The 13,489-nt window shown below is 43.0% G+C and overlaps 1 protein-coding gene across 5 annotated transcripts in view; it reads right to left on the bottom strand.

The window, feature by feature from the left end:
• spop (speckle type BTB/POZ protein) overlaps positions 1-13,489 on the bottom strand; it is a 112,345-nt gene that overhangs the window by 49,594 nt on the left and 49,262 nt on the right. For 4 of the 5 annotated variants that reach the window (XM_072694405.1, XM_072694402.1, XM_072694403.1 and 1 more), the window contains 2 exons: positions 11,423-11,544; positions 10,285-10,436 (listed from right to left, as the gene is read on the bottom strand). In XM_072694405.1, coding sequence (XP_072550506.1) covers positions 10,285-10,436; positions 11,423-11,544 — 274 coding nt within the window. Of the gene's footprint in view, positions 1-10,284; positions 10,437-11,422; positions 11,545-13,075; positions 13,356-13,489 lie in introns of all 5 variants that reach the window. The other variant, XM_072694406.1, reaches the window with a different exon arrangement.

Below are 13,489 nucleotides of genomic sequence, written 5' to 3'. Positions count from 1 at the left end.
CTAAAATCCCCCCACACTTACCCTAAACGTTCACACACACACACACACACACACACACACACACACACACACACACACACACACACACACATAACCGACAGCTATAACAGCAGCCGTAATGCGGTGTGCCTCTGCTGACACACAGCCCTCTTAATTAAAGCACTTTACTTTGTTTTTATTTCTCTCCCTCTCTCACCCCTTACTCTCTCGCTCACTCTCTCTCTTATTCCACCCACCTCCACCCCTTCAGGAGGAGGCCAGGATTAAATTGGATTCTAAATGATCCAGAACCGATTTCTGCTGCCATTTTTCCCCCCTCCATCTCTTGCAAACCCACCACCCTCCTGTTTCACAACAGCGCTGTCAGGGGCTTCATTTTCAGCAGCAAGGAGCTTCAGCAGGTCCCTGCGCCTCCCCGGGGAGGGCCCGCGAGAGCGAGGGAATGGAGGACGGCGGAGCAAAAGCAGGCAGAGAAGGAGGAGGAGGAGGAGGAGAAGGAGAAAAAGCGAGGGGGCGGCCGACGCGGCCGGTGAGCGCGTCTCACCCATTAAGGTTCAGAAAATGAGAAAATTTGGAAAATGAAATACGAGCTTGTTCAGCCTCTCATCTCAGCCTGTTCTCCCCCCCTCTCGCTCCTACCCGGGATGCTTCAGAAAGATGAATCCGTGACTAAGACTCACACCTCCGCTTCCCATCGCTTTGAAGAGAGTTTTGGGCAGGAGCACGCTCTTCTTTTCTCCCCCTTCTTCTCTAATAACTTGCACACACACACACACACACACACACACACACACACACACACACACACACACACACACAATAGCTCAGTGGCTCGCTGTCATTAGTGAAAGTTCACAGAGTAAAAAAGCACTACAGGCTGATGAGCTTAAATGTAATTAAAGCTAGCTGAAGAGCTCCACATCTGCTTTATTGGGTGTTTATGAAGTTGGTGTTTATTAGGGACTGGTGTGCATTGTGAAGCTACACAACTACAGTTATTCACCTTATTTCCATTAAACAATGGGGGTGGCCATCTTTGTTTACATTGTTAACCTTTAGAGGCTCTTCAGTTTGAAACTGTGGAGGAACCTCTTAAGGTGCTTTGAGGAACACCTTAAGAGGTTCCTCCACAGTTTCAAATTAAAGAACCTCCAAAAGTTCCTTAAAAAATACTTTTAATAGTGTACTTTGCGTTAGAACATCTGGAGCTACAGCGAATCCATTCATATAGATTACAACCACACTGATAGTAGTATAATGAGCTCAGGCAGAGGGTCACAGTAACTGGACGAAGAGGAGAATTTAATCAGTAGTGTTTCATACACAAAACTAAAAGATCAGAGTGTTGTGGGGGCACCACATAACATATATCCCCCACCATCCAAAAAGAGGTCCTGTGCCTGGGGTTAAAGGTGCTAAATTTAAAATGTCCACCCAAACGTCTGCTCTTACTGTTTTATGGAGGGGAAAGCAACACCAGAACACCCTCACCCTAAAAAAAGGCTTGTTCATGAGGCTCCGATGAGGCGGACGCATCAGGTGCTTGTGAGACCCCTAGCTAGCTAGGTTAGCTCTTAGGCTAACATCCTACCCGACAGCCTCACAAACACCTGAAGCGTCCGCTTTACTGGAGATTCCCAACCTACTTTCCCCCTCCGCAGAATGCGGTAAGAGCAGTCGTATGGGGGTCTGGGTGAATGTTTTAAATTTAGTGCTTTCAACTTTAGACGTAAGTGCTTTTCTTTTTAGGAAATGGTTCCTTTGATCTTTTTGTGCTGTGTTGGAAAGCTAGTTAGCTCTGCTCTAAATAGCTCTAATAAAAAGAGGACGCATCGGGCGCTTGCAAGGCTGTTGTTAGCCTAAACACCAACAAGCACCCGGTGCATCCGCTTCACCAGCTCTTCAGAACCGAGCCATTTCTCTGAGTATGGATGTTCTGGTGTTGGTTGGTGGACGTCTGGGTGGTTTCCATTTAGTGTCTTCAACCACAGACGCAGGTCCTCTATAATAGAAAGGGGTGGATATAAGTTATATGGTGCTCCACAACACTGATCTTTTTGTATCATGTTCCTAATGCTGCTGTTGAAGCTAAATTCTCAACTTCTTCCAGTTACTGCCACACCCTCTTACTGAGCGCTATATGTTTACCATCACTGTGGTCATAATTATATCCACGGATCTGTCCTAGCACCAGAAGTCCTACACAAAAGAGACAAAGATGGCCACCCCATTGTTTAATGGAGAATAAGGTGGATACTGTCCCTGGATACTACCTTCAAACTAAAGTGGCTTTACTGTAGAGTTGAGTTTCCTGAAGACTGCGGCAGTCGCACGCAGTGTTCAACATGCCTAATGCTGCAATCTGCTCTGGATAAGAGCGCCGGTTTAAAGCAAATATGTACAGAGACAGTGACGAGGTGGGTAAAGACTGAATCACCACCTCATACATTGCAGTCCAAAAGAAACAGGACTGAAATCCCTTCATCCATGTGTTCATTTAGGGAAAAACAGAGCTTCAAGACTTCTAAACAAGCCTATTTGATTGTACTGCAGCATTTACTGCAGTTTTTTACTTTACAAAATGTGTTTTCGTCCACGTCTGCCGTCTTTTTTAAGGACTAGGCCTAAAACTGGTCATCAGAACATAATGTGGATATGCTTAACTGTAATCTACAATGTTTTTCAGTAATCAGTTTTATCAGCCATAAAGTGACTGAAGCTAAATCCCTGCTCTGATTAGTTCTACTAGTACACTGTAATCCAGGTGGGCAAGGTGGGCAATACAGCGGACTCTGTGGCTCTGTGGCTGGGGGAATCCAGGACAAATCTGGGACCTTTAAAGCTTTCTTCTTCCAACTAGCTAACAGGAGCTCAACTACTTTCTTCAAAATGAAACATTCTTGTTACTTTGGACTGCATTTATCTCTTCAAATGTGAAATGAGAGTTGCTAGCTAAGTTAACTCTTAGGCTAATGTCCTACCAAGCTTTCTAACCTAGTTTCCCCCTCCACAAAATGGAAAGAGCAGACGTATGGAAGTTTGTGCTCGATGCAGAATTTTGCATCTTTAGCCAAAGATGCAGGGTGCTCCAAAAGATGCAGGGATATGGTACCTCCCAGTTTCTGCCTTTTTGTGCTGTGTCAGAAAGCTAGTTAGCTCTGATCTAAATAGCTCTAATAAAAAGAGGATGTGTCAGGTGCTTGTGAGGCTGTCTATATAAAGGTATCTAGGTAAAGACACTTTTTCCGCTCTGGTCCAAATCAGGAGTAGGGCTGACATGATAGCTATTTTTTTGGGGATGAAATATTGCCACAGAAAATAACTGTGATTAACACTATCAGTCATTTTAAAGCCCTTTTATTTCGCTAATATGATAATATAATGCCATAATAATGCAATTACACAGGTTTCAAGAGCAAAGGAGGTTTAATTAATAATTGTTTGGGAGATTTTCTTTTTGGCAATTCGTACTGCCGTCCCAAAGTTTATAGAGGTGCTGTTGCATTAATGCATAGATAGATGGCCCGCTGCTGCTCGTAGACTCAAGCCCTGCCTCCGACCGAGAGTGGACTAGAGAACAGAACATCTAAAACACTGGTGACCTTCATTCATATGTAAACAAACATGTAAGTAAACACAATGGATAATATTAAGGTCAGAAAAAACGATCGAGGTTGAGTCCATGTATTGTAGCATGCAAGTAATTATCGTACAATACATGGACATTATGAAATGATTGTGTAACTGCTCCAGAGTTCGTTTAGGATTGAGCAGAGACCACCTCCTCTCAAGGGTCTCTGTACCATTGTTTTGGTACAGAATTAGGGCGATTACTGTGTTTTCATCGGCCCAAACAAACCGCATCCAAAGGTGAAAACAGACCGGGGTCCAATTTAACCGGATGGAAAAGTGCAGGTATGAAAACTGCATGTCTACTGTACGGTAGCTCTCATGTACATTTTTCAAGGCAGTAGCTTCGCTGTGTCTTCTGAATTAGTGTCTCAAAGTCAGAACGTTCCCAGTTGGATGAAGCTGTGTGAGACTTGAGGACACATCCTGTTGAGCTGTTCTATAATTTAAGTTACAAATCAGAACATTAGAAGAGTAAATAAACTTTTAAGAGTGAAGGCTCTGACTCAAGCCCTAAGGAAAAGCGCTACAGCTCTGTTGCCTCTGTCTGTGTCTGAGACTTAGGTTTACGAAATGCTGACATGATAGGAAATAGATTTTAATTAATGGTTCAACATGCGGGAAAACAAACACGGAAAATAAGGAAAATAAAAACGAAAGTAATCAAAGCTGAAAAACACAATTACACAAATAACTGAATTAGCAAGTGCATAGTTATAGAGTTATATGCATGGGTATTTTAGTTTGGTATTGAAACTACAGTTGTTTGATGGGACTGTACTACGATACGACTTTTACTGTTTTTGATACTGAAACATACATTTTGTGTACAGGCCGATACCACTGTTGAATTAATAGGCATCCGGACTGACTAACATTACTTACATAACTCTGTCAAAGAAAACATAACAAATGAACACAGATATAAATAAACCCATTTGTATTTATTTATCATAAATAATAAATAAGTGTGCTGGACTGTTTTGTCCAGGCTCAGGGCGTTTATTTTGAAATTCGAAGTCTGTGAGACCAAAAAGGTGCTAGCAGCTCCTTCCTTCTCGATTCTCCTTATATGGAAGACCAGCTCTGCCAGTGACATCATTACCTCTCCCCCCCTCACTCTTGGTTGTCCTCAATTATAAGCGACAAATAAAGTCTCCAACTAAGCAGTTCAGGTCTTGTTTCTGTCTACTGCTAAAAAGTAGCAGAAACAGCAAAGCTACAGAGGCTTTAAATAATTATCCGATACCCGATCCAGCTAATTTTAGTTAGTATCGGGGCAGATATCCGATCCTAGTATTGGATCGGTGCTTCCCTAATTGAAAATATCATCATCATGCGCGACAGTGGATTTTCTTTAATTTACATATTGCTTGATTTTTAGGAGTGTTAGAGGAGGCCTGTTTCTTGGAGTTCTTACTTTAAAAGATTCACAATATCCCAGGAAATCCCCCATCCCAACCCCTTCCCCCTTTAGCCCCAGTGCCTTATTACCATTTGGCTTTTAAAAGGAAGGCATGGAATTCCCTTGACAAGTGAATGGAGGTAAAGACAATAATGATGTAATGATGGAAATAAGTGTGGAGAAGAACAGAGAGGAAGGAATGAAGGATGAGAGCATGAGGAATGAAAGGCACACAGAGACCTGTGAAATGTCAGCGAGAGCAGGAGAAAGGAAAAGAGGAGTCTACCCAACAGTGTTCAGAGGTATAACTGCTCCTCTCTCGCTGCATACACTCCAGGGACTAGGAGCACGAGAACTACTTTGCAAATCACACACATTCTTCCACTATTACAGAGTCTTACAAATACAGACACACACCCTCTCCAGGGCCTGACTGATGTGAGCAGTCTGCGAGCAGCTAAATATTCTAATATTTGATATTACTGTTTACTGACCAATAGTAGCAGCTAGGCTTCCAACCACAGGTGGGCAATATGATGCATTGATATTTGATCACAATCAATGGGTCACTTTAAATTAGTTGAACTACATCTCCAATTAGAAGAGGTGTCCACAAACTTTTTGTGGACATACAACGGTGCATACACAATATGCATGCTTTTATTTTTGTGGCCTCAAGTTTCTTTATGTTGATCAGAAGGTTCATTGGTTTGGTCATCTACGTGGTCAGTGCAATGTTTTAAATCTAACGGTCCCTGAATCTGCAGGACCAGCCTGTGCATGTGAACTTGGTAATAGGATATGTATTATAATACAAGGATTATAATTCAAATTACTATAAAATATTTGTGATACTGTAGGCAAGGCGATCATCAATTTTATCACATTTCGGGAAAACGTTGATAGTGTGACATAGCACACCATCAGATTAGTCAGTAATGATGCCTTTTGTCTGCGATCACGTCTATTCTGATAAATATAGCGATGTATGCTTGCCATCAGCAGCCAGAGCCAGGGAGTGCACAATTGACCATGCTCTCTAAGGGGTGGGCTGACTGCTTCACTGCTCACTCCTAGTGTGGTGTTGGTCAGCAGCTGTATCGGGACCGGAGAGAGATTCAAAAAGAGGCGGTGGCTGTCTGCACGTGTCGGAGGAGATGTTCTAGTCCTTACACCCTTAGTATTGGGGCACTGCTAGCGAAAGGGGGAATTCATTTGAACAGGGATTGGGTAATGAACACGGCCAATAATAATTCTCCAACCTTAATTGGACTTCAATCTTTTTACATTGACTATCATTGAAAGCTAAGAAGGTTCCTCTCTTCTCCTGTAAAGTTACCGCTTCGGATAAACAAGGTTTTTGCGTGACAGTGATGATAAATAAATGTTTGCAGACTCAAGCTCCATCTGTTCTCAGTACTGTGGCGGCATCTGACAACTCATTGCAATTTGCTATACTCAGGTCTCTGTCCCTATTAAACAAATATAAAAAAAATATTCAATTATTATGTTAAATAAAACATGAATAAATAAATAAATAACACAAAAACAAACAAACAGACATACATCCAATTAACTGAGCATACCCTAACCGCACTCTCTCTCTCTCTCTCTCTCAATCACACACACACTCCCACAGATACTCGATTACTCACATAAAAACACACTAAACACTTCCTCCGTTCTACAGAAAACCCAGCACAAAACACTGGAAAGCATGAAACTGGCCTTATCTGACCAATTCTCTTCCACCACAGCCTGGACTCAATATCACCCAATTAAACACACACACTCCCCCTAACTCATCAAACGAGACGGCCTCAAGACCTCCGTCTAAGAAGCTCCAGCACCAATTAAAACTCTAAACTCATACCACACTTCCTATACTTAAATCAAATATTATGAGGGGAGAGTGCATACAGATGGTCACTGCTATTGCATTAATACCATGAATTTCAATTCTTGCGTGAGTGAGAGGGAGAGTGAGCGAGAGAGAACTACGCCACACCTCCGCAAAGTTGTCTGTGTCCTTTGAATGAGAGCTTCAAATACTGACTTAATGTACAGGCAGATAACTTTAACCACTGACTGATTCATCAGTCGGCCATTCGTAGCACAATAAGAGCGAGAACACTTACATTACAGCAAATGAACCCAGCAGTCTTAAGAAGCTATGTAGCTATACTTGGACTCGTACTAAGACTTGCCATCCAATGTGTGCTAAAGAGAGATAAACAGAGAGGGGTGAGCATCCCGCTTTCATGGCCCACCCTGCAGAATTGTGCACTGGTTTCTTCACATTTACAAAGGCATAAATGACCAGATTTAAAGACTCAAAGCAAGCAATAGTGTCTGCAAGTTTTCTAGCTATTTATTTCTCTGAATCAAATGGGAATGCCTAACGTTTTGGTATATTTTCTTGACGGAAGGCACTGGCTTGCACCAGAGCTACACTGTACATTCACAGTCCTTACAGTCAAACAGGGCTGCAACAAGTGACTATTTTGATATTCGAATAATCTTTCGATTACTGAAACAAACGATTGATTATTCCAATTCTAAAATGCTCAATTAACAAATTTCTCTCATGTAGCCATCAGCTTTTACATTTGGTTCCAGGCTGTTTTATGCATTGGCTAACTAACAATAAAGATGAATGTATGAAAAGATGAAAATTCAGAAATCAGAAATTCACTGTTTTAATAAACTTTTCCGCTAACATCAAGAATCAATATCCAGAATTCCGATATCCTTTTTCTGTCAAAAATTAAAACACGAGGATGTGCAGTGGAGTTAGCAACAATAAAATATTTTTTCAGATTAGCAATGAAATGTGAGACAGTAATGTTAGCTTTCAGTCTGAAAGTACTTTGTGTTTCTGCTATGTTTGCATTAGTGACTTTTATTTTGACATGGTCTGGCCAGAGCCACAAAAACTAGCGTATCAGCGTAACCAGCAAGCTGACTGGCTCAATATTGGGAATATTGGGAAAGTTTTCGTCTTCAATGTCCCAAAATTTAGCCATGTCACTCCACTGCTGCGTTCTCTCCACTGGCTTCCTGTAGCTGCCCGCATCAGATTTAAAACCCTGACGCTGGCCTACAAAGCCAAGAACGAACCAGCCCCTCCGTATCTGATGGCAATGGTCAAAAGCCGATCCGCACCAAGAGCCCTTCGAGCTTCAAGTACAGCTCGGCTCGACCCACCATCCCTCAAAATCCGCGGAAGACAAGCGTCCAGGCTTTTTTCTGTCCTGGCACCAAAGTGGTGGAACGAGCTGCCCCTGGGTGTCCGAACGGCCAAGTCGCTCGCTGTCTTCAAACGCAGACTGAAGACCCACCTCTTCAGAGAGTACTTGGATGAATAGTTCTATGGTTGCTCTTTTTGGGGAAGGGCGGACCTTACTTGTAACCAGCAAGCTGATTGGCAACCTGATTTTTTTTATTTATTTATTTTTAACCAGACCATGTTGAGCGTTACAAGAACTCCCATTCATACATCATTTCATGTTTAACGTCTCTGACTTACTTGATTTCTCCTTTTTTATGCTCAGTCCATGTCCATATAAAACTCCCACACCTCAAAGTTATAACTCTACTCTCCACTCACACTCCACAGTGATGACCCTGGAGATACGTGGCCGTGTTGCCTTCTGGCTTTGTAGCGGTATGTATGCTTTTCATCCAGATTGAGGGAAGTTTTACTGTGAAAAGCAACAGCAGCAGTAAAACTGTATTCCACACTCTTACGGCTATAATTTGGTGATGCGCCTCAAACCTTTCCTACTTACCCATGAGAAACATGCGTGATGACGCCACCAACTAATCGACTATTACATTAGTTGCCATTTCGATAAGTCATCGCACTCATACAGTCAAAACCAGCTAACCACGTTTACAGAAACAGTTCAATCAACTCAATCAACTCAACAGAAACAGTCTATACACTCCCATCCAAAGACAAAGTAATGCAGATGGGAGGGGTTCAACCCACCCAAGCAGTGACTATATACCCACGTCCTCCCCCCTAATGGAAATGCAAATGAAGGAACTATGCGTGTTGTAGGAATAAAGCTCTAGGACCGTCAGGATGTTCTGAACTAGACATCTGCATGGGGTTGCATAATTTCATCCCCCTAATGCAGAAAATCTGCATTACTTGTGCCACAACCACCCACAATCTAAACACTTTGACCTGTCCTCACCCACTTAGTCTAATAGAAGCTAACAACATTTGGTGTTTGACACGGTTTATTCACAAACAAACCACTGCTGAAATAATGCTGGAATAATATGAAAATTACATTTACATTTACGGCATTTAGCAGACGCTCTTACCCAGAGCAACTTACAAAGTGCTTTGCTATTTACCCAAGAAAACCTTAGCTAGTTAGAATAGGCTAATAATTCAAAAGATACCTCTAAGCTTAGACATTGCTAAACACAATACAATAAGGCGAACATAGAACTATTCGTCCAAGTACTCTCTGAAGAGGTGGGTCTTCAGTCTGCGTTTGAAGACAGCGAGCGACTCGGCCGTTCGGACACCCAGGGGAAGCTCGTTCCACCACTTTGGTGCCAGGACAGAAAAAAGCCTGGACGCTTGTCTTCCGCGGAAGACAATCATGGTCAACAGGCCTGTTTTTTAAAGCAGCCTTAAGCCTCCACCCTGAACCACACACTTGAGTACTTACTACACCAGTAGGCAGTTTGGGACACAGCCTACAAGAAAGCAATTCAGTCATTTGCGGGACTCTACACACTTGGGTTGGCCGGCTCCCACACTGGGTGCCCAATGGGCTGGTCAACCACCTGTTCTGCATGATATCATGGTCCAGTGACAGGATGACCACTTCTCATTAATACATTCCTAAAAATAATGGTTCTACACAGGTTCTTTGAGCAATGCTAATTGTTTTGTACATGAGAGTTGTTTGAAGAACCTTTTAAAAGGGTTATAGAAGAGGATGTAAATGCTCTATTCATTTAAAGGTTCTTCAGAATCATATCTCTTTTAGATAAAATGCTTCCTTATTGAACCAAAAAGAACCTTTGTTGCACCTTTATTTTTAAGAGTTTTAAGAGTTTTAACGCTCCTTGCAGACTGCTGATGTTTAACATTTACTCACACTTACAATTGATTAATATGAACTCATAGAGAGAAAATCTAGAGCTGAAAGCCGTGATAATGAAGTTCTGATCTGGGTTTTGGGTCCTATAAATGATTCAGGCCCAGTGTATCGACTCACCCATGGCTTTGGTCTCCTCCCCCTTGGCATTTAGGATTGAGAATTTGAACTTGGCACGCACTTCGCTCTTGGGACAGCTCACCAGGAGCAGATAGAGAGACAAGTAGTCTTTACTCTCCTCGTCCAACCCTTTTGGATTCACCCGCAAACACCTGCAACACAGCGAGAAGAAAAGAAGGCCATGGTTAGTGCAAGTTCAGACCGAGGCCAAGAAGTCATTTCTGGCCCAGTTTAGGGCCGTCACAGTCAACTACGTTAGTAACCAAGTGATCAAGTTAAACAACTGGCAAGCAATTCAAATGAACCTGAACAATAACACCCAAAACCCTAAAAGTGTCCATCAGGCTCCTACTGAAACCAATGGGGACAATTTAGGAGTGTACTCACACTAGGCAATCTGCACTGTGCCCAAGCACGTTTCCCCACTAAAGCCTGGTTCGTCTGAGTAGTGTGATCGCTCCATACTGTGCCTAAGCACAGTACAGTGAACCGTGCCCGGGCCTGCTTGAGGAGGTTCCGAATACGGGACTGCATGTGCAGCCCAAACTGGACAGGTGACATAGATCTGGCAGCAACGCTTTTCTTTAACCCCAAAAAGTCATACTGTGATTATGTAAGCGTACTCGGGTCTGGGATGTAAAGCACAATGTGAGCACTGACCAGCAGGGGAGTGGGGAGGGGTGACGAGCAACGACACAGTGTGAGTATACTTTAAATTGTGCATTATCATAATTTAAACTGCTGACTAATGCTGGCTGATCGACCAAGAAGGTACATTTTAATTGTGTGATATATTTTTTTTTTATTCAGTCTAATCTAATAATTTATTGCTGTCATGCAAAAAGCGTGAATCTCAAAAATAGCATTTTTACAGGAGAATCAATGTAAAAAGACTTAATGTTGAAGCATTTTTATTGGTCAATTTCTCATGACAATTCTAAGCAATGTAAAGTACATCTGCCAGATTTAGGCTGCGTTAAAACGTAAAAAAAAAACTGCAAAAGCAGAGATTTTTGCGTAACGGTGACTAGTCCGTTCCACACCCGGTAAACCAAGTCTGAGGATCAATAACTGACCAGGTCTGCACTTAACAGGATTAAGAAAACAACGACATGTGGAATACTGGGGCTCTTCTCACCATTTGAGCTTGTCGTTGGCACCTGAAGAGAAGGTGGAGCTTTTAATGACCTCGCCCATCTCCTCCCGACAGAAGCTGAAGTTGTTGATGGTCCACATGTAGGAAAACTTCACCACTTTGATCTGGCACATAAACACACACACACACAAAACACACATTCATGCATCTGTGTCCCATCTCTTTTCTTTTCATTTGATATATAGGTAAATGATGGCCAAGACTTCAAAAATCGGCTACATCAAAACTGACTTTCATCTTGATGCACCATGGAAACAAATGGGTGAGAGAGTGAAAGAGGGGGAAAAAAGGTAATGAACAAACACTAGTTTATGAAGGAAGCAGGGTGGTGGGAGAAGAGCAGGGAGGCGACATGCCTGTTGGTCTCAACCCTTCTGTGTGCTGCAGTGCTCCAATTTCTACTGCTATACATAAACACCAGGGCATATTCATAAACATAAACACTCATATGGTCTTTTGTTCATAAAGAAAACTCTTTAGTAACACAGTAGGGATGGGCGTGAAAAATTGATGCCTGGAAATATTATTGGAAATGGACGCAGAAATCGGCAAACTGTTCCTGCCGTTGAAGCTCATATTAAATAAGTGGTGGCATACTGGTATAAACTAGCATCAACCAGCTAACCCGTTGCACTACTGAGCTTGGATTTGCACTGTCGCTTAAGTAATACACAGCTGAACTGGGCAGTGGGGGCTCAGTGATTAGAGAACTGGGTTAGTGATCACAAGGTTGTGAGTTCAACACCACTCCCTGCTCGAGGAGCGTCGTATCGCATGGCTGACCTGCCGTTTGGCCTCTGGCTTTCCTAGCTGGGCGGGAGTTAGCCTTGGCTTAAAGGTTAGAGAAAGAGGCATGGGACCAGAAGGTCGCTGGTTTGGGACAGGAGAGTGAAGGAACAGCACTTTCTCCTCCTTTAACATTCACGGCTTGACCCAATTGTGTTTCCGGGCACTGAGCACCGTTCCCGGGAGGCAGGCTCACTGCCTCTATTCTCTAGTGTGCGTGTGTGTGTGTGTGTGTGTGTGTGTGTGTGTGTGTGTGTGTGTGTGTGTGTGTGTGTGTGTGTGTGTGTGTGTTTGCTGCTACGGGTGGGTTAAATGCAGAGCTTAAACTCTGCAGTACTGCTGTGTAATGCTTATGAGGAGTGATCTTTATCTGATCCTATTTTGTTTTACTAACTACAGCATTAACAGAAAAGGACAGAACGAGATCTGGTGGGAAGACATCATTAGCTAATAGACTCTTCCACCAATATTATGAGACATTTTTATAATTCTATAAGGTAACTGTACAATTACTGTAAAACCACAGAACTCCAGAACACTGCATCATTCATGCAAAGCACCAAAAACGGTCAGAGTACCAGCAGCTTCTCACATGAAACATATTCAGCCTGCTAAACGTGAGCAAGTGAGTTACAAGACAGGTCCATGAGGTGCCGTGGCATCCAGGATTATGAGACCTAAATGCTGTTGAAAGCTGTGTGTTTAAGCGAGAAAAAGTCAGTGCGAACCACAAACTTTCTTGCTGCACATTCTGACATCAAGAGCTGCTGTAGCCTGGCATTTAGCCTGGCATTTTCAGGAAATCAAATTTCCAGAAATGTAATTTGACTCAGATTTGAGACCACATACAAATGCGGCTTGAATCGCCCCGAGTGGTCCAGCAGAATAAGGCGCTGTCACTATGACCAGAGGAGCACTATTTCAGTACGTCGGCAGCCAGACCTCCGAAACAGCACAATTGGCCTGTCCCCCGACATTTCTCCAGTGCAATCCTGGCCGGCACTGGCATCTGCTGGCTACCACCGGACACACAGTGTTTTCCTCTCAGCGGGTTGGTTGCCTGGTGGTGGCTGGCTGGGTACGTGGAAGGAGGTGTGTGTCGGCCTTCACCCTCCCATTGTCGGGAGTACTGTATGTTAAAGGGAGAGAATATGTACGGGTTTGGCAATTGGGGAGAAAATGGCTAAAAATCGAAAACCATTTGGAAAATGTATTTTTCTCATTGCCTTTTGCTGTTTATTCTGTAAAAACCCCAAACAAAAC

Source organism: Salminus brasiliensis, chromosome 12, assembly GCF_030463535.1.
Source record: "Salminus brasiliensis chromosome 12, fSalBra1.hap2, whole genome shotgun sequence".
Lineage (NCBI taxonomy): Eukaryota > Metazoa > Chordata > Actinopteri > Characiformes > Bryconidae > Salminus > Salminus brasiliensis.
The sequence above is the reverse complement of the archived record's forward strand: the minus strand, read 5'-3'. Positions and strand labels throughout refer to the sequence as shown.